General features: G+C 46.5%; 2 protein-coding genes across 9 annotated transcripts in view; one reads left to right on the forward strand and one right to left on the reverse strand.

Moving 5' to 3' along the window:
* LOC125020072 (calcium-binding mitochondrial carrier protein Aralar2) overlaps positions 1 to 9,363 on the forward strand; it is a 44,826-nt gene extending 35,463 nt beyond the window's left edge. For both annotated transcript variants that reach the window (XM_047605324.1, XM_047605325.1), the window contains exons 15-18: positions 2,860 to 2,998; positions 6,454 to 6,612; positions 7,550 to 7,640; positions 8,519 to 9,363. In XM_047605324.1, the coding sequence (XP_047461280.1) occupies positions 2,860 to 2,998; positions 6,454 to 6,612; positions 7,550 to 7,640; positions 8,519 to 8,699 (570 nt within the window). In that variant the 3' untranslated portion in view covers positions 8,700 to 9,363. The remainder of the gene's footprint in view (positions 1 to 2,859; positions 2,999 to 6,453; positions 6,613 to 7,549; positions 7,641 to 8,518) is intronic.
* Positions 9,364 to 9,423: 60 nt separating this feature from the next.
* The window catches only part of LOC125020073 (cytoplasmic dynein 1 intermediate chain 1), a 52,561-nt gene continuing 42,222 nt past the window's right edge, over positions 9,424 to 19,762 (reverse strand). For all 7 annotated transcript variants that reach the window (XM_047605332.1, XM_047605327.1, XM_047605333.1 and 4 more), the window contains 3 exons: positions 16,248 to 16,388; positions 12,948 to 13,073; positions 9,424 to 10,153 (listed from right to left, as the gene is read on the reverse strand). In XM_047605332.1, the coding sequence (XP_047461288.1) occupies positions 10,043 to 10,153; positions 12,948 to 13,073; positions 16,248 to 16,388 (378 nt within the window). In that variant the 3' untranslated portion in view covers positions 9,424 to 10,042. The remainder of the gene's footprint in view (positions 10,154 to 12,947; positions 13,074 to 16,247; positions 16,389 to 19,762) is intronic.

Consider the following 19,762-nt stretch of genomic DNA (forward strand, 5'->3'; position numbering starts at 1 on the left):
CCACAAACGAATAACATCACATTAAAGAGGCGGCAGGCGTCTCAACAACTTCAAAACTCAGTCACTAACTTAAAAAAAATAAAATAAATTTGAAATGTTGACTTTATAGTGAACGGCTCCTTTATTTATAGATATCAGGTTAGTCTTTCCCACACAAATCTACTTCCTACTAACGAAACAAGTAGCTCAGTGGATGCTTCTATACTGGCTGAAGAAATGAGCTTTAAGCAGGAGAAAAAACTGTAAAAAAAAAAAACCCAGAAGATATAGAGTTTTCTGACAATAGAAGCCTCAAAAAGGTGGCACGCTTGGGCGACTTTCAGTTTTTGGCCTTGAAGCTCGCGTTTATCGCTAAATGAAAGGTGCACTCGCGGAGGAGACTCAGATCGTTAACAGTGAATTCGAGCCGGACGTGTTGTCGCCACTTGATTAATTGGCAAACTGCTGCATCCATTCTTCTGTGTTTTCACTGGCCACACAACTCCACAACAATCCCATTATTTCTCGCCGCTGTTATGACTCAATCATATGTGATTTTTCTATTAACTGTTGCACAATTATACATATTAGCTTACCCCACATCAGTTGTCATTTAAATCAACAATTCCACGTGGTCCGTTTGAGAACAAGGAAAGGCACAATTTATGCTAAAAGCTGTATTTAACCTTAATTGCCGTAATTGGTATTTTTCAGTGGCACAGGGCTAAAAATTACAGTGCACTGTGTCGAACATATTAGGTTCGTGTGATATCGTGCACATAACACATAGTAAAGCAAGCATGAAAGATTGGAGTCGTATTAGAATTAATGTAGCCAGTATTGTTATTGAAAGAATATACTCAGTTTTTAATAATCGTTATTCGTGTAAATATTATGACTCCTAACGTGGGCCTGTTTTTACCACAGAGCTGCTCAGGCGCACGGAGTATTTTTGGATGCTATCAGCTGTGGGAATAAATGAACAGACTGCGGCTAACGCTAACATTAGCAGCTTAACAGGCTCGACGAGGACATTAGCCCTCGGGGTGAAATGGAGCATGTCTAATTGAATTACATAAATAAGTCCTAATGGGGCTTGGCAGGAGAGATTCCACCTCAACTGTAAACACAATCAACTGTGAAAATGTCAATCCAATACCTGTGGTTACATTAATTAGTCATGTTTTACTTAAATAAGGTGATTTTATTTTATTTATTATTTTATGTTTTGTTGTGAGAAGATTTGGCCTTCTTGGTGGAAACGGAACAACTTTGATCAGGTTTGCGTCTGAGTCGTCCCGAGTCTGATGGTGTGGCCACCTGTCATGTGCAGACGACTCGCATGTAAACATTTAGGTTCTTTTAACGAGGCTGTAAAAGAATGTCGAGCCCCCTCTCGTCTGTCTACCTTGCCTTACCTGTTGCTGCGTTTGTGCGGTTGCGCGCTCGCTCCTGGCAGTTTACGACCGCGCTGGAGTGTGTGTGTGTGTGTGTGTGTGTGTGTGTGTGTGTGTGTGTGTGTGTGTGCGTGCTCACGTAACCACTGTCTCCATTCACCTGTCTGCGAGAACGCCGCCCAACGCTGTGTCACCGGCGCGAGTGGATGTGAATGCGTTCGTGCTCGTGCGCAGACTTAATTGCGTTTCGTCTCCCTCTGCGTGGAGAGGAGACAAAGTGCATTGAGGGAGCCGTGGCGGTGTTGGTGGAGGAGGTGGTGGTGGTGGAGGTGGAGGTGGAGGCGGTGGTGGTGGTGGAGGAAGGGAGACGAGCTCCAGCCTGCAAGCCCCAGACGGGCTGGCTCCGGAGGGGCTGCACCCAGGCACAGAGCTGCCTTTGTCAGGGTAATTATCCTGACGCTCAGCCTCCGCTGGTGGAGCTACCGGATGGTTAGGGTGGCTAACGCTCTAGCGCCACCATTCACCACTGGGGGAAAGCTGTCACTGTAGGGACGCCGGCTCGCATGATTGTTTCATGTGTGTCTGCTTGTGCTTTACATCAGAGATTTAAAGTTGCTCTTTCACTAAACTAGAAACGTATTGATACACACTTTCTACGTTTTTGTTCTCTGCCTCTGTTCTAACGCTGCGCTGCCCAGCTGAAAATAACCGTCATTACGGTGATATTAAAGCTCCTGGTCCCAGTCCCTGTGACGCTGCTTGTCTGTCCTGCCTCGATAGAATCTCCCAGCTTTCAGCGGACGCTCGGGCCCCAGCCAGGAGGGACCGGCAGACTAGAAGTGCCAGAGGAAAGAGAGGGAAAGAGATAGGCCAGGTATCTGCTAGTCCCGTGTGTGTGTGTGTGTGTGTGTGTGTGTGTGTGTGTGTGTGGAGGAACCAAAGGATTATCCCACAGGAGTTAAATGAAGCCTGTCCAAAACAGAGAGACTCGGCCCGGCTCTTTAAGCGCCTTCTGTGTACTGTAGTTGCCGTATCAAAAAGCAGTGGCAGCGGGCCAACAGGTTTGGGATACAGCAGGAAACTCAATAGGCTTGATGATATAGTGTTGTTTACACTGGAAGACGAGGAGCCATCTTCGACAGCCAGTCTGTCTTCTTCTGTTTTCCCCTCTGTCTCTCTCTCTCTCTTTTTTTTTTGTTTCCTGATAGCTTTTCTCTTGCCGCCGCCTCCTTCACCTGCTGAGGATGCAGATGATTTGCACATAGAGAGACACGATTTGTCTCCCATGTTGTGGTTGATGTTTCCCTCACTGTTTCACTCTCATTCAGTTTTATCCGCGCTGACGCGTCGACGCTTAAATATCTGATTTGTGAAGGGAGTGATTTATTTTGGGGGATAGGATCACCCGTTCTTTGTTCCCCTTTTTTTGTTTATCCTTCTCTTTGTTTCCTCTTACTCAATTTCTCTTTATCTGTCTTTCTAGGGTTCCAAGGCTTGTTTTCTGCGGGACATCCCCTTCTCGGCTATCTACTTCCCCTGCTACGCCCACACCAAGGCTTACCTCACCGAGGAGAACGGAACGATAGGCCCGGCCAAGATGCTGTTCGCTGGGGCTCTGGCAGGTAAAAATACCCATGGACGTTCTGTTTTTAGCCCCTGATGAAGATATACATATACACCAACATGTCCTCACGAGACCTACTTAATATTAGGCAGGGCAGCCCTAACTATAGCTATAACCACATCAGTTGTTCATTTCCCCTGACAGGGCGTGTTCCTACATATTTTATCTTTTAAATAAGACCGTCCATCTCGAACCTGTCTTCATTTTTGGCTCCTGCTCATCCGTTTATCCGTTGCATTTGAACAGCTCAGCCTCGAAACCGTTTGCTCGCAACGTGACGTATCAGACCGCTCCAAGTCAGCAAGAAGGGCAGGAATCTGATGTAACGCGCACAGCCTTGACATTTCTATAATGAAATCTCTGGTCCCGTTTTAAACAAAGTGTGAGGGCAGGTCTTCTCCCGCCTCAGACCTCCGCGGGCCCGCAGCAACAGTAGCAGAGCTCCGAGTTTGGAAGCAGCGCAGCCTCTGACCGCAGGCTCCATGGCGGTAGCTGCTAATTAGAGCGCTGCTCGGTGATTGGGGACTGGGGTTTTGGATCTGTGTTGCAGGGAAGCGCCTCAGACGCCTGCCAGCCATGCCGGCAGGAAGGCTTTCCAGTTCCTAATGCACCGTACATGCGTGCGCGCTGACACAAACATGCCTGTGCATATTTAGCGTGTGCTCGGTCTCCTGGGAAGAAGTCAGAGCGAGCGAGCGAAGAGGCCAGGAGGAGCAAAAAACATCCACCGATGACATAACAACTTTATCAACTTCACAGGATTATGATTTATCCAACGCAGCGATTTAATTCTAGATTCATCCCTAAAGAAAACTTTAATAACAGCCCTGCCAAGTGAAAGAGCTTTACAACATCTGCATAAAAGACTTAATGTTTGTTTTGAATCCTCAGAGATGTATCAGCAGCACTTTCTCTTTGACGCAGAGGCACGGCACAACACGGAAAAATCATAAATCCTGCCTCCCTCCTCCATTTTTTTTACTCCGGCTCCTCACCACAAGACTGGCAGCCCCAGACACGAACGAGCCTCACGGCTACTTCGTTTTTGATTTTTTTTCAGTGCTTCGACACATTTCTCATCCCCCTTTCACATACATTTATCAGCGGCCGCAGCATTCTGGCAATTAGTGTTTTACAGTCAGCGCAGGAAATTGAATTACACGCTCAGTTTGTTCAGCATTATTTAACTAGGCATTACCCAGGAGTACAGCACTGGCCATCTCTAACTCGCATTAGCCGACGGTGTGAGAAAGAGCGGAGGATGTTTTGACCGATCTGAGGAATGTAAGCAACATCCACGGCGTTCGCGCTAAAGATTCGTCATCGCTCTGACAACCTCTGGCCAGGTTACCTTGAAATCTGGCAGCTGTATGAACGACTTCCAGGCGGCGATTTGTAATATATTTTCTGAAACTCTTAAGTTAAATTCAGCGTGACTGTCAGGTCAAGATTTTTAACCAACAGGTCAACTGTGCGATTTAGTTAGTGACATGTTTGCATTTCAGTCAGCTACTGATTTCAAGGAGCTGGTCGCCGGTCGGTGTTAATTGCGTAACATAATGTGGAAACAATAGAGAAAAATGAACAACGCATACAATCGACAAATAGTTGGAAGACAAGTAGATTATTTTTCTCCACTGTGGATGGAAATGCATTCTGCATGTGTAGTTTCCTGGACACAGAATATACTAAATGTTACACAAATAAACTCCACATGTCTCCTTTAGAATGAATAAATATGTTTGGACAGGACATTTGAAGACATGTTGACCTCTCAAGGTGTTTTTTCTATATACGTTACATCTGTTTAGACCATCAGGTTTCTCTCCTTGTTTCCTGTTCAGATGATTTTTCAGTGGAAGTTATAGCTTCCCAGTGTAATGTAGAGCAAACTGTGTGCTATTCACATCGCGAGGCCTCTCAAGGGTCTTTTAAATTTGTGGTATTTACTCGTCATGACAAGTTAAATGAGGATTACGTTATGTTCGCTAGCTTAAATCTTCTCTGCAGTGATTTTCAGCCCGTTGCTGTGTGTCGTCCTCCCTCTGTCTACATTACTACCTGTCACTCTCCACTACAGCCGTTCACAATAAAAGCATAGATAAAGACTTGAATAGAGAGATGGCCACAGGTCCTTCAGCTCACCTACGCTGTATTAAGAACTGGTGAGAACTGTTCACACGGAGAGTTTGTGAGATAAAAATAAGTCAAGATCGGACACATCTGAACAATGAGTGTCGTTTATGGCGTCAGTCACTTTATTTCACTTTAATGTAATGTTTCTTATTGTATGTGTTGAATTGCAGAGACTTCAGAATAATGTCTTGACCCTCTTCTCTCCTCCTTCCTCTTCCTCCTCTCTCCTTCCTGTTCCTTTCCTCCTTCCTCTCCCTCTTCCCCTTCCCCTTCCTCTCCTCTCCTATCATTTCCTCTCCTCTCCTCCTTCCTCCTGTTCCTATCCTCCTTCCTCCTATTCCTCTCCTCTCCTTCGTCTTCCTCTCCTTCCCTTCCCTCTCCTCTCCTCTCCATATTCCTCTCCTCCTTCCTCTTCTTCCCCTTCCTCTCCTCTCCTATCATTTCCTCTCCTCCTTCCTCCTTATTCCTCTCCTCTCCTCCTTCCTCCTGTTCCTCTCCTTTCCTCTCCTCCTTCCCCCTATTCCTCTCCTCTCGTCCTCTTCCTCTCCTCTCATTATTCCTCTCCTCTCCTCCTTCCCCCTATTCCTCTCCTCTCCTCTCCTCTCCTCTCCTCTCCTCTCCTCTCCTCTCCTCTCCTCTCCTCTCAGTTCAGTGCAGGTGGTCAGTCTCCGCCGGCTGCCAGTCTGCTACCTAATGCTGAGTTGATCAGGCTTGCTGAATAGCTCGTTTGGCCGTTACAAAAACCAAGAAGTCAGAGTAAATCGTCAAGAGGGCAGTTGATGGTAATGACCCAGCCATCAATGATTGGGCCCATTCATGGCTCAAGTGGCTGGAGTGGGGGCCTTGCAGTCACTCCCTTCAGTCAGCCAGTCACTTTGCCCGGCGCACGGGGCACAGTGTGCATTGCTCTCATTACCGTCCATTGTCTGGCCCCATTCAAACGGCTGTAAGAAAAGTGGGAGAGAGAAGAAAGGAAGAAAAAAGGTAGAGATTAAATAATGGCCTGCATTGGTTGACGGTGAAGTGACGGGAACCGGCCCCTACTTGTGTATAGTGTATGTATGCAGCCGACTTACAGCAAGATGGTCAAGATCCAAGATGACGTGTTTTAACGGAGGGAACAAAGAGCAATGAAACCACTCCATCAGACGCAGTTATATGCAAGGTTTCAATCGATCGCTGATGGCTGCTTTCTTCAAATCATCTCATTTGTTTGGGCCTGATTTTAAATTGGCGCTCTATTTAGAATCAAACACGTCCGGCTGTTTTTAAAAAGAGCGTCCCACGAACTAAACGGCTCTCGCGTCCTCCCCGCAGGCATGCCGGCGGCCTCTCTGGTGACCCCGGCAGACGTGATCAAGACCAGGCTACAGGTGGCGGCGCGCGCGGGCCAGACCACCTACAACGGCCTGGTGGACTGCTTCTGGAAGATTCTCAGGGAAGAGGGGCCCCGCGCTTTCTGGAAAGGAGCAGGAGGTACATTCATGAGATTTAATAATGAAAAGAAGACACACGCACACACACTTTCACAGTTGCAGTCCAAATTTTCCCTTTCTCAGACCAGGTGCATGACTCCAAATGAGAGAATGTCTCAGTAAATGTTGCCCTGTTTGTTTGATTACGCTTTGGAAGCAGCTGCAAGGGTTTTAATGTGTTTTTTTTTTTTTTTGCCCAGTGCTTTGCCTTTCAGGCTGTACGGTACATATTAGCAGCTTAGGAAAAGGACTGATTTATCTTTTTATGTATTTATTTTTTAATTTGCAGTTATTATTCTCCTAAAAGATACATGAAAAAATAATTAAATAACTGAGCGGACGACTAATAAAACAGCATCCTGCGCAGACTTTAACTTTGAAACAACAAAAACAACAAATAATTCACCGCTTTTAGTGAGATATATGTTGCTTTTGTAACTATGGGTGATGAGGTCTGAGTTGGTTCACAGACTAGACATTTCGAATTTATTTGTGATAAACATTTTCACACAGGTAAGGTAATGGACTTTTTTTTATTTGTTTCTCTATAGATGATGCCTGTTATGCACCTATCAGCCACAATATTAAGACTATGGTAATGATGACTGGCGTGGTAAATAACTCCTGATTACCTCCTTATGGTGGGACGTGTCAGAGGGTGGGATATTTTAGGCTGGATGTGAAACCCTTGAGTAAGAAGCAGGACAAATGTTGTTTTCCATCAGTACCGTCCACATAAATGACATCACATCATAACACGATCATCACTGATCAGGTTTTAATAATGTGGCTGATTGGTCTACATGTGTTTATTAAATGTTAATAATCAAATGAGGGATGAGTCAAGTGTATATTAGTCATCGGTTTGTTGTTGAGGAAGCTCTGACTCCGTTTTCCCTTCTTTTTTCTTCTTTTTTTACACACACCTGTTCCTCCAGCTCGAGTGTTTCGGTCCTCTCCTCAGTTTGGAGTGACGCTGGTGACCTACGAACTCCTGCAGCGCTGGTTCTACATCGACTTCGGAGGACAGTAAGTGTCTTTCGCGAGGCCCGATTCTGCTTATCTAACCCCGAAACAATATCAAACAACATTTCCTCTCGCCTTCTTTTCGAAGACAACCTTTTATTAAGCCCCGCTTCCCGAACAATAGGCATCATTTCAACATATACTGCGCATCCTCCCTCCTCCGACAGAGAGTAGAAAATGCCACAAGACCAAAAATAACATTTCACATTAGCCGACAAACCGAGGCCCCCCCCCCACTCAAAGCTCTGGATGTGACAATTTTCTCAAACTGGAGAGTTTTTGCTGCACTGTGATCAGGCCAGACAGCACCCATTTGACTTTCCCCACTTCACCGATTGCTCATTTTCCTCCTCAAAATAGGTCACTGTCAGGAATAATTCCCTCCTTCTCCAAATCCGAAAAAGGTCAGCTGTGGAATGGAGACGGACGAGCGTGTTTCATGTGCATTTTTTTATTTTTATTTTTTTTTTTTTTCCATCGGTTACTTTTACATGTAGCATCCCCTCTGCCAAAAGCTCACAGCGACTCAAAATCAACTGCAGATCCAGAGAGGACTGGGTGCGGTTTTGGAGCGAGCCGATCTCCTTCGCTGTCTGCGCTGGCAGAGAATCACAGGGCTCGGCGTGAAATCTTTGAGGCATTTGATTTAGTTCTGCTCCGAGGGAGAGAAATGTTTCAGTGTTCCACTTTTGATTTCCTATTATGATGTTTATATCTGCGGCGAGCAAGTGTTTAATGTGATAATATTAATTCAAGATTTAATAATGACGCTAATAAAACGCGTCTGCCAAGGGTTTGCGCCGCGTCTCACCGTGCCTCTGGCTCCCTCCTCCATCTCCCTCCGTCTCTCTTTCCCCTCTCTCTCTACGCACACACCACAGAAAGCCGGCTGGCTCGGAGCCCACCCCCAAGTCTCGGATCAGCCTGCCGGCGCCCAACCCCGACCACATCGGAGGCTTCAGGTTGGCCGTGGCCACATTCGCTGGCATCGAGAGCAAGTTTGGACTCCACCTCCCGCGCTACACGGTGCCGGCGGCCCCCTCCAAAGCAAGCGCCCCCTGAACCTCCACATGTTTGGTGGGGGGGCGGTAAGTTAGGGCTTAAGTGGTTTTCATGCACACAAGCACTTAGAGACATCAAGTAGTCCATTTTAGTTTGATGGGATTTTAATTTATTTATTTAAATCTTCTCTTATTTATGTTTATTATTTATGGATTAATGAGACGATTAGTTTATTATCATTACTGCATTATGTTAGATTTACAATTACAGTATATGCAGAAAGGTTTGCAGAGATGTACGGTTTGCTTTTTTTTCTGAACAATATCAGTGAATACTTAACAGTTGCAGCTTCTTCCAGTGTCTTCGATTTGTTGCACATCATTCAAATAATCTTATAGCTGGACGAAAGAACCAAACTGTAGCACTTCTGTATATATGGAAAATCTGCAGACATCTTTTCGTATGTACTTCCTGTCTGTTTCAGTCCTCCTTTAATCAAGATGAAATGAAATGTAGCTACAAGACCAAAAAGCACTTGAATGTAAAGACGCAGTGTAGCGCCGATGTTGGGTTTCAGGTCTAAATGTGTGCAGATGTGACGGAGACAGCTGTGGAGTGTACAGCAGAGTATGTAGGAGTTAACATGTGGTGTAATAATCGTGCCTTACCGTACGTATGGCAGCAGCATGTGTACCGAGAGTAAAGAGAAAACGATGTGAGTAAACCGAACGTATGCCGGAGTTTTTATTTCCCGACGCGAAGAAAAAAACGGCGAGACAGAAACTCACTGGCTGCGCTTTAATAGCAAACATAGCAGGTTTAACAGCAACCACCGTCCGTTACAATATACCTCTCGTTAATTGTTACAGCTGGTTAAGAATATACAGTTGAAGCTCTCGGTACAGGAGACAAAGTGCCACAACCACACTTGATTCAGTTTTCAGACACGAAGCAGCCTCACGCGAGATAAACACATTAACTCCGGGTTTCCTGGAATATTTTAGGAATGTGTCGCATGCGGGCTCAACACCAAGAAAAGAACGAGCACAACGTGAAGTGACCTTTTTTTTTTTTTGTAAACAATTACATGACTAGTCTATGGACCCTGCTGTGTTTTTTACAGTAGTGCAAAGCGTCATTACAGTACACATATCTTCATAAGGCTACAGGACTGCCACTCACGATCACCTCAAGTCATTGGATAAATGGTGGCGGACAAATCGGTAGAGGTTTGCATCTACGAGAGAGCAAACGCAAAAACACGACAAAAGCGCTGCCTTGTTCGGCCCGGACAGGAACGTGAAAGTGGAGAAAGGAAACGAGTGAGAAGCACATGCTACGGACACAGTAAAAGCACGCCAGGTGTCTGGTTGTCTCCACTTTGGTTTTTCGGGGGCCTTTTTCTATGAAGCCAGCTCCATAGGCCCCTCCTCCTCGCCGTCCGCCCGGTTAGCGCGGATCTCCATCAGGGTACGAGCGAAGCGCGCCCAGTCGTCAGTGTGGGTCACAGAAAGCTGGAGGAAGCAGCAGAGACACACACAGGTACAAGACTTTAAACTCAGAGTGGACACATCTGCAGGATATGTAGGAATCACACCAGCTCAGTCACGCTGCTATTGATCTTAATGAAGAGAAGAGTTTATGGATCATCTCTAGTAGAGATCGACTGATAAGGATTTTTTAGGGCCAATACCGATACCAATTTGTTTTACATTAGCTTTGGCCGATGGCCGATACGTGCTGCCGATTTTTCTGCCGATACTGCTTTTTCTCCCTCCATTTACATGATAAAAATGGTAACAATTGTTACAAGTCTCAATCTAATCAAAAACATGAACATTTATTGAACTCAAAGAATATTTCAAGCTCTTACAAAATAAAAAATAAATGGGTAAAAAGTGGTAGCGCACAAGCAGGGTCACTCTGATAGTGGGGGAGGGGCGATGTATGGGCTGCACGGGTCCAGCGGCACAGGACTGCCTGTGGATGTGCCTGTCTGTAAATCTTGCAGTGGAAAACACAATATATTTTTAATCCGAACATACCCATGTATCGGTTGATACCAATACCAGTAAAACAAACAAACAAAAAAAAAATGCAAATATCGGCCCGATATATCGTCCAGCCGATATATTTGTTGATCTCTAATCTCCGCTGCTTTTGTTGCGACACAGTGAAATCCCTGGTAAATTTCTCTGTAACATGAACAGCATATTTCTCAGTAACAACGACTCATTAAATAGTCGCCTCCGTGGTAATTTTCCTGAGTTGTAAACACCTGTCTCTCTCTTACTGTGATGAACTGCTGTGTGTTGCTTTGACATCTGAGGCGCCTTCAGATCCACACATCTTTTTTTTTTTTTTTGATATTTTGTTAAAGCTGAATGTTTGCTGGGAGCCCACAGCTGCTGATTTTGAACAATGCAATGATGACAACATAGGCTAACAGTTAACACAGGCTAACAGCCAGCTAACGACTCATTAACTGAATGTAGAAAATACAAAGGCATAATGAAAAGTTTTGGGAATTTAAACATTTACCACAGACATGGTAAAAAAAAATTAAGAAAAACAGAAATAAATTCCAATATTTGAACTGATCGTCCCCTCCTCCGCCACCACTTCTGTCAATGTTAGGAAACACATCACAAACCTCGAGGTTGTGAACACCATAGGACTTTCAGTCTAAATCAGTGTGGTCATTGGACTGTAATCCCCACATCTCCCTCTGTTAGCGTGGTGAAATATTCACAGTAACCGTGGACCATAACAATAATCCAGGACGTCAGACTCTGTAAGGCTCTAGCTCGACTCGTGCGCAGTGGGAGTCAGAGTGAGTGGGACAGAAGCCACAGCCGCCACCCAAGATGCCTGCAACCGCTTTGCTTGGCCAGGCTGTAATTAATCAGGAACCGGGAAGAGGGAGGCAGCCATTTTGACCCCCCCACCTCAAAAAAAAACTCCTCCTCCTCCAGAGCTGGGCTGGCCACAGCAGGGGGCTCTGCCAGAACATCATCCACTGAATATAGTGCCTGAGTGACTCCGGCGTTAGCAGCATCTCGTCAGGCTACGAGAGGCCTGGACGTGTAAGGAGCTCCGCTGGATGCGAGGCTTTAAAAAGCAGCGGGCTCAAAACATTTGCATGTACTGGAACAGTATCTGACGTTTCGTCCTGCGACTTCCACACGATCCTAAACCCCGACGATAAATCCTCTATAACTAATTCAGACTGGGTAAAGTTTGCTTTCCTGGAAAAGTCTCAAGGGCTGCTGTTAGTCCCTTCGACCGCACTCCTCTGGATCAAACTGCTGGCATCTCTGTTTTCACATGCTGTTCCTAGTTTTAGCCCCAGAATATAGGGGAGTTTGTAGCGGAGAAAATACCCCCGTCGTCACCACCACACACACACACACACAGCTCCTCGAAGTCGTAAAACCTTTCAGCCCAGCTCACTTTTTTTTATTGATGACTGTGCGTTAGCGCGAGGAGGCCACCAGCTCATCCGAGCCCCTCTCCAGCTCGCCGCACAACGCCTGGATGCTAAAATTAGCCGGGCGGCCCAGGCTAACGCGCTCTCACGTGGGGATCCTAACGAGAGCTCTCCAAACATGAGAGGACGCACAGGCAAGCGTGGTCGGCGGCTTTGCGGCCACGGCAAAGTCATGTGGAGGCCGTTTTACAAGGACACGAAAGAGAAGAGGGAAGGAAATCAATCACACGTCCACGGCGAACGCTGACATTTGGGCGCACATAAAGAAGCGAAACCATCAGTTGTGCTTCTCGTTATTCCTACTGGCTTATTATGTCCCTTCTTTTTAGTGCGGACCACATTTACCTCTACAGGGCATGAAACATGACAGAAATAGCATCTGGAGAATCCACACGACACCTCGTTTTAATAGAATCAGGAGGACGAAACCGATTTCAGAGATTAGTATTTCAGTTTTCACGTCTTATAATCTCTCAATTTACTACAGCGCAAGTTAACTGCGACGGAGCAATAAATTGTGGTCATTGTAGTTCACTCGGGCTTTTGGCACCTAGGGTGTAATTAAATCTCAATTGTTTAAAAACGAAACCCGCAAGAACCGCCGGCTCCGTGCGTCGCAGGCCCTCAAAGTGAATCCAAGAACAGCAGATTATTTTAGAACGGGCTGCCAAAAATATGAGCTAAATATGAGCGTGGCACTGCTGAAAGTATCAGCTACTCATTAGCCTACAGCTAAAAGCAAAGAGCAGCGTAAACATTCTCGTGACGTTCTGCTCGGTGCGACCGATCCACCGGAAACACGCGGTTGTTTTCCGTACCTCCCCCGTGTCGTAGATCCAAACTCTGCCTTCCGAGTCGCCGACGGCAACCTCCTTCCCCCCTGACGACCAGCGCACCCTGTTCAGGGCCGAGGCGCCCTCGATTGTCACACTGGCAGTTGGCACCTAGAGGGCAAAATAGACAAATAAATAAATAAATAAATAAACCAAAAGCATTAACAGTGTTATAGATTGAAACCAAATAAATCAAATTACTTTCACCCGGATGTAAAACGGGACGTGAAATATGCAACACACTGAGCAACGGGTCGATCAGAACAAGCATTTTGACAACCTGTTCTTCTGAGTCGGGACTCGCGCTGGAGGTGAGTAATAGCCGAGATATCGATCTGATAGAGAGATAAGTGTAAATCTTAAATAAAGCTGATGTAGTAAAGTAGCCTATTATAAATGTATGCTCACGGTACCTCTGTTTGTAATAAAAACATCAATATGTTGTTATGCTACAAGAGTCTGTGGGACGTACACAGCTGCGAATGGAAACGCATGAGGCGGTACTTTTTGACAGGGGAGTCCATCGATCCCAGTCAAAAACTCCTGGTAGCGTTATTCAACGGAACATCTGGCTTCCATAAAGTACATTCTTTAAAACTGCATTAGAAAAAGTTGCAGAAAGAACCTTTTATCCACGCTTGAGGTGGGTTTTTCAAAAAACAAGTGCTTGACGGGAGATGGAAACACCTTTTCTGAATAAGTAACAAATATTTAAATCCTGTGGTGAAAGAAAAAAACACGAGTCCCGTTCCATTTTTCCTCTTTTAGGCCCAAGTGTTTGTTTTCGTCTTGTACTTTTTCTAATCAGTTTATTACAACAGTGTGTAACTTGGTTCGCCTACATTTGTTGTTCTTCTATTTTTGGCGACGCGAACAGAGCTCGATTCAGAAACTGGAGAACACGATGTGACTCCTAAACCTTTATAAACTTCCAGGAAAACCTCCAACGCATCCATAAAAACAAGAACACCTCTGCTCTGCCATCTGCAGACAGAGGCTGTCCAAACCTTATTTCCCAGCGTTACAGGAGCCGATTGAGTATATTTGACATTTATCCTGGACTCACTGATGAATGAAGCTTAGATTAGACAATAATCAGGTCTAATTTGGACGAATGGAGATTAAATTCTCATCAGTTTTAAACAAAATGCAGCGAAATAAAGATTTACACCCAAACCTCGCCTCGAGTCCTGGTTTATTTTTATTAAGTGACACTAATTGCGGTTTAAACCATTCTTCTCATTGTTTGTTGGGAAATGGAAGCATTACGCTGTTACGCTCTAATTTCCAGAGCAAATTTACTGCAGCTTTATCCGAACACACTGGAGGTTAGAGGAACAAAGCCGTCACATTTACGGCTTCTCGTTTCAGCCGTGGACACGCGGGGCCATTTACTCCGTAATAACTTCGTGTCCGTGTTTGCTGCTTGCGGCCGAGCTGACGCTTCTCTTAGTAAACGGCGGCGCTCGCGTTGCACCTTTACAAACCATCTGCAGCGTTTCCATAAACTGCTCCTGACATGCGGCAGGCGAGTCTGACACATGTCGCCGATGGAGACGCAGGCCTGGGCATCATGTGGCCTCGCACACACACACACACACACACTCACACACGGAGCTTCTGCGTATTTAAAGCAGTGCTAACCACAGACTGGCTGCCATTAGCCTGCTAGCTTCCACCGCGCCGCACGAGTGGATCTGAACCGAGCGCTCTAAATTGGCTGTGTGTGTCTGCGTGCGTGGTGGAAATGAGAACCAGGCGCGCCGCGCTGCTCCGCTAATGTCATTACGACTGTGTGTTTTTAATATGACGGCAACAATGGAGGCCTGTTGCTATTAGACCCACTGTGTGTGAGCGGGTGTGCGTGCGTGAGTTGGATGCATCCAATTGTGTGTGTGTGTGTGTGTGGGTGTGTGTCTGAGCAAATGTTTCTCATAAAGCACATTGTTAGACGGGCTAGGCCGCCGATAATGAACTCTTCCTCTGTCTGTGAAAAGGCTGCTGTTGGGGGAAACCATGGGAAAGCAGTCATCTGCGCTGCAGAGGGAGGCTCCGGCGAGAGCGAAGGGGTTAAAGGCAGCAGATGTGACATGAAAACATATCTGTGGAGATGCAGACTTGTGTTAAGGTTGAAGGCACCGTGGGTGTTGTCTCCATGGAGACCGAGGGGAAGGAGAATGGAGGATTCTCTTTATCTCGGGCTGCGTGTGATCGATGAAAGGGTGAAGTTAACACTCTTCACCTGAGTTGTAACATGTGACTGAGCATTAATGCGGTTGAAGTTAGAAGAGTTAGAAAAACGATGCTTAGCTTAGCTTAGCGTAGCGACTTGAACAGGGCTAGCCTAGCTCTTTCTAAAGGTAACAGCTCTGTAAACCCTGCATGTATGAATGAATTCAGCATAAAAAAAAAGAATGCAGCAACTTTATTTTATTTATTTAGTGAACTTTCTAAGAGCCAGGCTACTTGGCTCCAGTTTTCTCCAGTATTTATGCTAAGCTAACTATCTCATGTTTTGTTTTTTTAAAGGAGAAGACTGTTATTGATGTTCTGGTCTATTTCCTTTAGAGTGACCTTATCAAACTAGGATATATATATATATATATATATATATATATATATATATATATATATATATATATATATATATATATATATATATATATATATACATATATCTATATATATATATATATACATATTTGTATAATTTTACCAAAGTAAATAATCCAAACATCTCGCCTTCAATGGCCCTGAATGCACCCATCTTAAAATAACTGTTACCCCACAGCGTTGTGAAACTCAACCTCTGGCCTGAACGTTCTTTTTTTATTATTTTCATGGGACTGCGTGGACTGAGGGCTGGGGCTCTCTGCTCGTGGTCTCCGGCACATCTGTGCACTCCCTCTGATGGGACGCAGTGTGGGAGGAAGATGGGACGCGGAGGCGGGGTCCTGAGGTTGCCTGAACGTTGGACAGAGGTTGTAGCAATGTTAGTGGGCTGGCTGGGTGGGAGCCGGGGAGAGGAGATGTCACCCCGGTCTGATTTAGAGCGAGGGCTGCGGGAAACGCCCACGGGGGAATCGGGGATGTGGAGGGGCTGGGTGGCGGTGGTGGAAGGGGCTGAATGGGAGGGGAAAGTCTTGGGTGTTTGGTCGTGCGGTTTCGGGGCTGAGGCCCAGCAAACGGGCCCCGAGGACAAGCGGACGCACGCACATCATCAGCACACAAAGGCGTGACGCGGGAAAAAAACAAACACGCCCACGACGACACGCGTTCACGCACCTCGGTGTCGTTGTTGAGGTTCCACAGGTCCAGGCGGCCCATGCCATCCACGGCGGCGAAGAGCGCGGGGTGCACGGGGGACCACATGACGTCGTACACGTAGTCGGCGTTGTCCTCGAACGAGTACAGAGGCTTGTTGTGCTGGAAGAGAGAACGTCGGTGTGAGTGTGCGCGCGGCCGACATGGAAGCGAAACATCACTGCACGGGCAAACGGAGAGAGAGAGAGAGAGAGAGAGAGAGAGAGACTGCAGCAGATGACACACCAGAGACAGAAAGAAAAGAGAAAGAGAGAGAGGGAGAAGGAATGGAGAGAGGGAGTGAGCGAGCTTCAGACAGAGTGGCGCTGCCTCAGCCTTGGGGCCTGTCTGGGTGCAGAGCCTAATTAAAAAGCCTCGCACATTCACACAGCGCCATAAAACCGCTGGGAGAGATGAAAGGGAAGGGCCTCCACAAGGTGTACTGTAACCTTAACACAACAGCTGTCTGAGAGGGACGCGGAGATGGACAGAGATAGAGGACAGGAGGAGGAAGACGGGAGGGGGACAATCGACGCAGAGGAAGGGGCGCTCAAAATATGTTGTGTGTGTGTGTGTTGACTGACAGATGAAATGTAAGGACTAAAGTCAGGAGTTGAGTAAAAAAGAAGAAGAAGAAGAAGAAGAAGAGAGACAGAACCAGTTGATGAGCTGAAGTTCATCCTAAACATAAACAAATGTCAATGAAGATTTACATCTCAGGGCGGAGCAGGACTTTTAATGTGAGCGGAAACAAAGAAGAGTCAGTGCTCTCTGGTGGACAAACTGGAACAGTGGCACCGGGTATAAGCTGACTTAGTCATTTTGTCAGTGTATCGATATTAGTGATCCATCAGATCTATCCAGCTTTATGATCTAAACTATTTGTGGTCCTGTGTGGATCCTCAGTCAGAGGGTTAGTCAGTGGAAGTCTTTTGCACACACCTCCTACTGAGGGCTGGTTGAACTCTGACATTCTGACCTCTGTGCAGGAAGGCTAGTGGCTGAAGGCGGCTGCTTGAGCGGCAATTAAAGGTAATTATACAGGTGGGAACCTACGTAACAATAAAGAAAGCCATCGTCAAAGTGTCATTTTCAATTCAAGTATAAACTGCGGTCAAAGGCTTTTATCTTTCAATGAGATAAAGTACGGCTGCATCAACCTTCTCAGCACTTCATTATTGCGGGAACCTTTTCTTCTGAGAGTCTGAGCAGCAGGAACTGAGAACTATCGCAGTTTCACAACTGTGATATCAGGCTCTGCTTCAAGGTTAGACACAGGAGGAACCCTGAGCAGCCCAAGTGTGCTGTGATTGGACGGGACTTAAGTGTGCCCTCGTGGTCGACGCATGAATAATAACATTATGACCACCTTCCTGATATCGTGTAGGTGTCCTTTGTGCCTACAAATCAGTTGTGACTCATCGGAGAATGGACATGGGTCTTCTGAGGGTGTGTGGAAACAGGATGTTGTTAGTGACCACCTGTCAGTGGTCATAATGTTATGCCTGATCGGTGTAGGTGCGCACAATGAAATTATGTGAGTGCAGCACAAATAAACCACCAATAAAACAACCAAGTCAGATAAAAATAAAAGAAATACCTAAGGGTGAAACATTTCTACGGTGGCCTTTTCAGTTTTTCCGTCTTGCTCTTTCTATCATATTATTTGACGGAGCCTCTATTACAGAGCGTACGGCCCTCTGTTCAGCTGTTTTAAAGCTGTGTGCGCAAACAATTCAGTACAACAAAATACAAATATGTGCGTGTGTGTGTGATCCCTGTTTCTTTCTCTGACTGGCTGCTGTTAGGATTCCAGAGGCTCACAAAGTGCGTTCCTGACAAGTGGAGAGGGAGGGGTGGAAAAGAGGAGACAGGTTGGCTGGAAGAGCGAGAGAAAGAATGTCATCTTTTTTTTTTTTTTCCCTCCATCACCTTTACGGTTTCTCTCTCCACAGTTGTTCACACGCGCACACACACACACACACACACACACACACAGATGCACAAACACAAACAGGGCCGAGCCAATTTCAAGCCTCGATTGAACCTGTTTTCCCGGCGGCGAGATGACAGCAGAGGTCATTTCTTTCCATCTCACAGTTGCAGCACTCAATCAGCCGAATGATCCTCGGTTAATGCGCTCTCTCCCTGCGTCTCCCTCTAGTTTTCTCCTACTCATTCCCTAACCCGACGCCGCTTCGCACCCAGTTGTATTAAAAATGTTACTCGCATTTAACATCTGTCTTTCGAGCCGCCCGACGGCCCTTTGTTTGATTTGACGACGCGCCACTTGAAAGGAGTGCGCCGGCTACTCAAAACTACCATTTTGTCCATATCCACCAATTTTAAAGAAGGTAATTCGGGTAAAGAAGTCTTAAAACTAATCTTAAAATGGATCTTAATCCTCTTGGCGCCGCGCGTGAAGCAACTGCTTGTCATTATCTTTCCCGTGCTGAGAAGCAGAGCTGGGAACCCGTCACTAAAACACTGACAGTTAATGTCACCTGTAGACAACGGAGCAGCACTTTGGTTATTAAAGCCGGAAAGAGCGCGTGTGCGTGGCTGTGTCTCGTAACCTGGGCGTTAATATTAAAATACCACGTTGCCTTCCAAAAACTTGCAAATGTCAAGGAGGCTTTGGGTCTCGGAGAAAAACCTCCCGGCGCTCCGCCGTCCAGAGGAATCTGAAACATCTCGTCTCTGCAGCCGTCTGGTAATTTCACCGGTTCCATCCTGGCTGCGTTTGCATCTGAAAAAAAAAATCTCTCCGGTTTCGACAGCTCCACACCAAATTTAACGACCACACGCTGCGGAGGCCAAGGCGCTGTCCTCAAAATCAGACATTGTTATGAAATGTTTCACGCGCGGCGAGAGGACTAAATATCGTCGTCGTCGCCTCTCTGAAACGCTACCAGGGCTCATTAGCGACCACCTGATCTGACAGCGGTGCCGCTCTTTAATTAACTCCTTAAGAGAGTTAAAGTGGGAGCGATTACGCTCCGTCCGATTCACTCGGCAGACGCCGGCTTTGGGGTCAAGAGAGCGAGCCGGTTCAAGTTATGCACCATCACAAACCCCCACTCCCCAGCTGCCGCCGGCGTCTTCACACCCCGACCGAGTCGGAACGGTTTCACTAACCACAATATTTGCACCGCTGAGTGCGAAAACATTAGCGGGCTTCTGTGCAAGCGCGGGGGGATTTCACGGTTTGTGACGGGGGGATTTCTGTGATTCGGAGGGCTGGGGTTGGGGGGTGGGGGGGAGAGAGAGCAAAGGCAGCCTGAGGTGGACGGGAGGCGTGCGCGGCGAGGCCTGTGTTTGTGCACGCACGTACGCCCAGGTATTCCGCCTGCCCGCGCACAAACATGGGTTATGTGGGATGAGAGACAGACGCGCATTCCTGCGGTGCCCCTCGGAGGGAAGGGAATTCCCAAATCCAGAGAAATAACACGCTCTTCTGATGAAAATCCGCAGAAGCGTTTTAATGTGTGTGGCGG

Source organism: Mugil cephalus, chromosome 14 (assembly GCF_022458985.1).
Source record: "Mugil cephalus isolate CIBA_MC_2020 chromosome 14, CIBA_Mcephalus_1.1, whole genome shotgun sequence".
In the NCBI taxonomy this organism is placed as follows: Eukaryota; Metazoa; Chordata; class Actinopteri; order Mugiliformes; family Mugilidae; genus Mugil; species Mugil cephalus.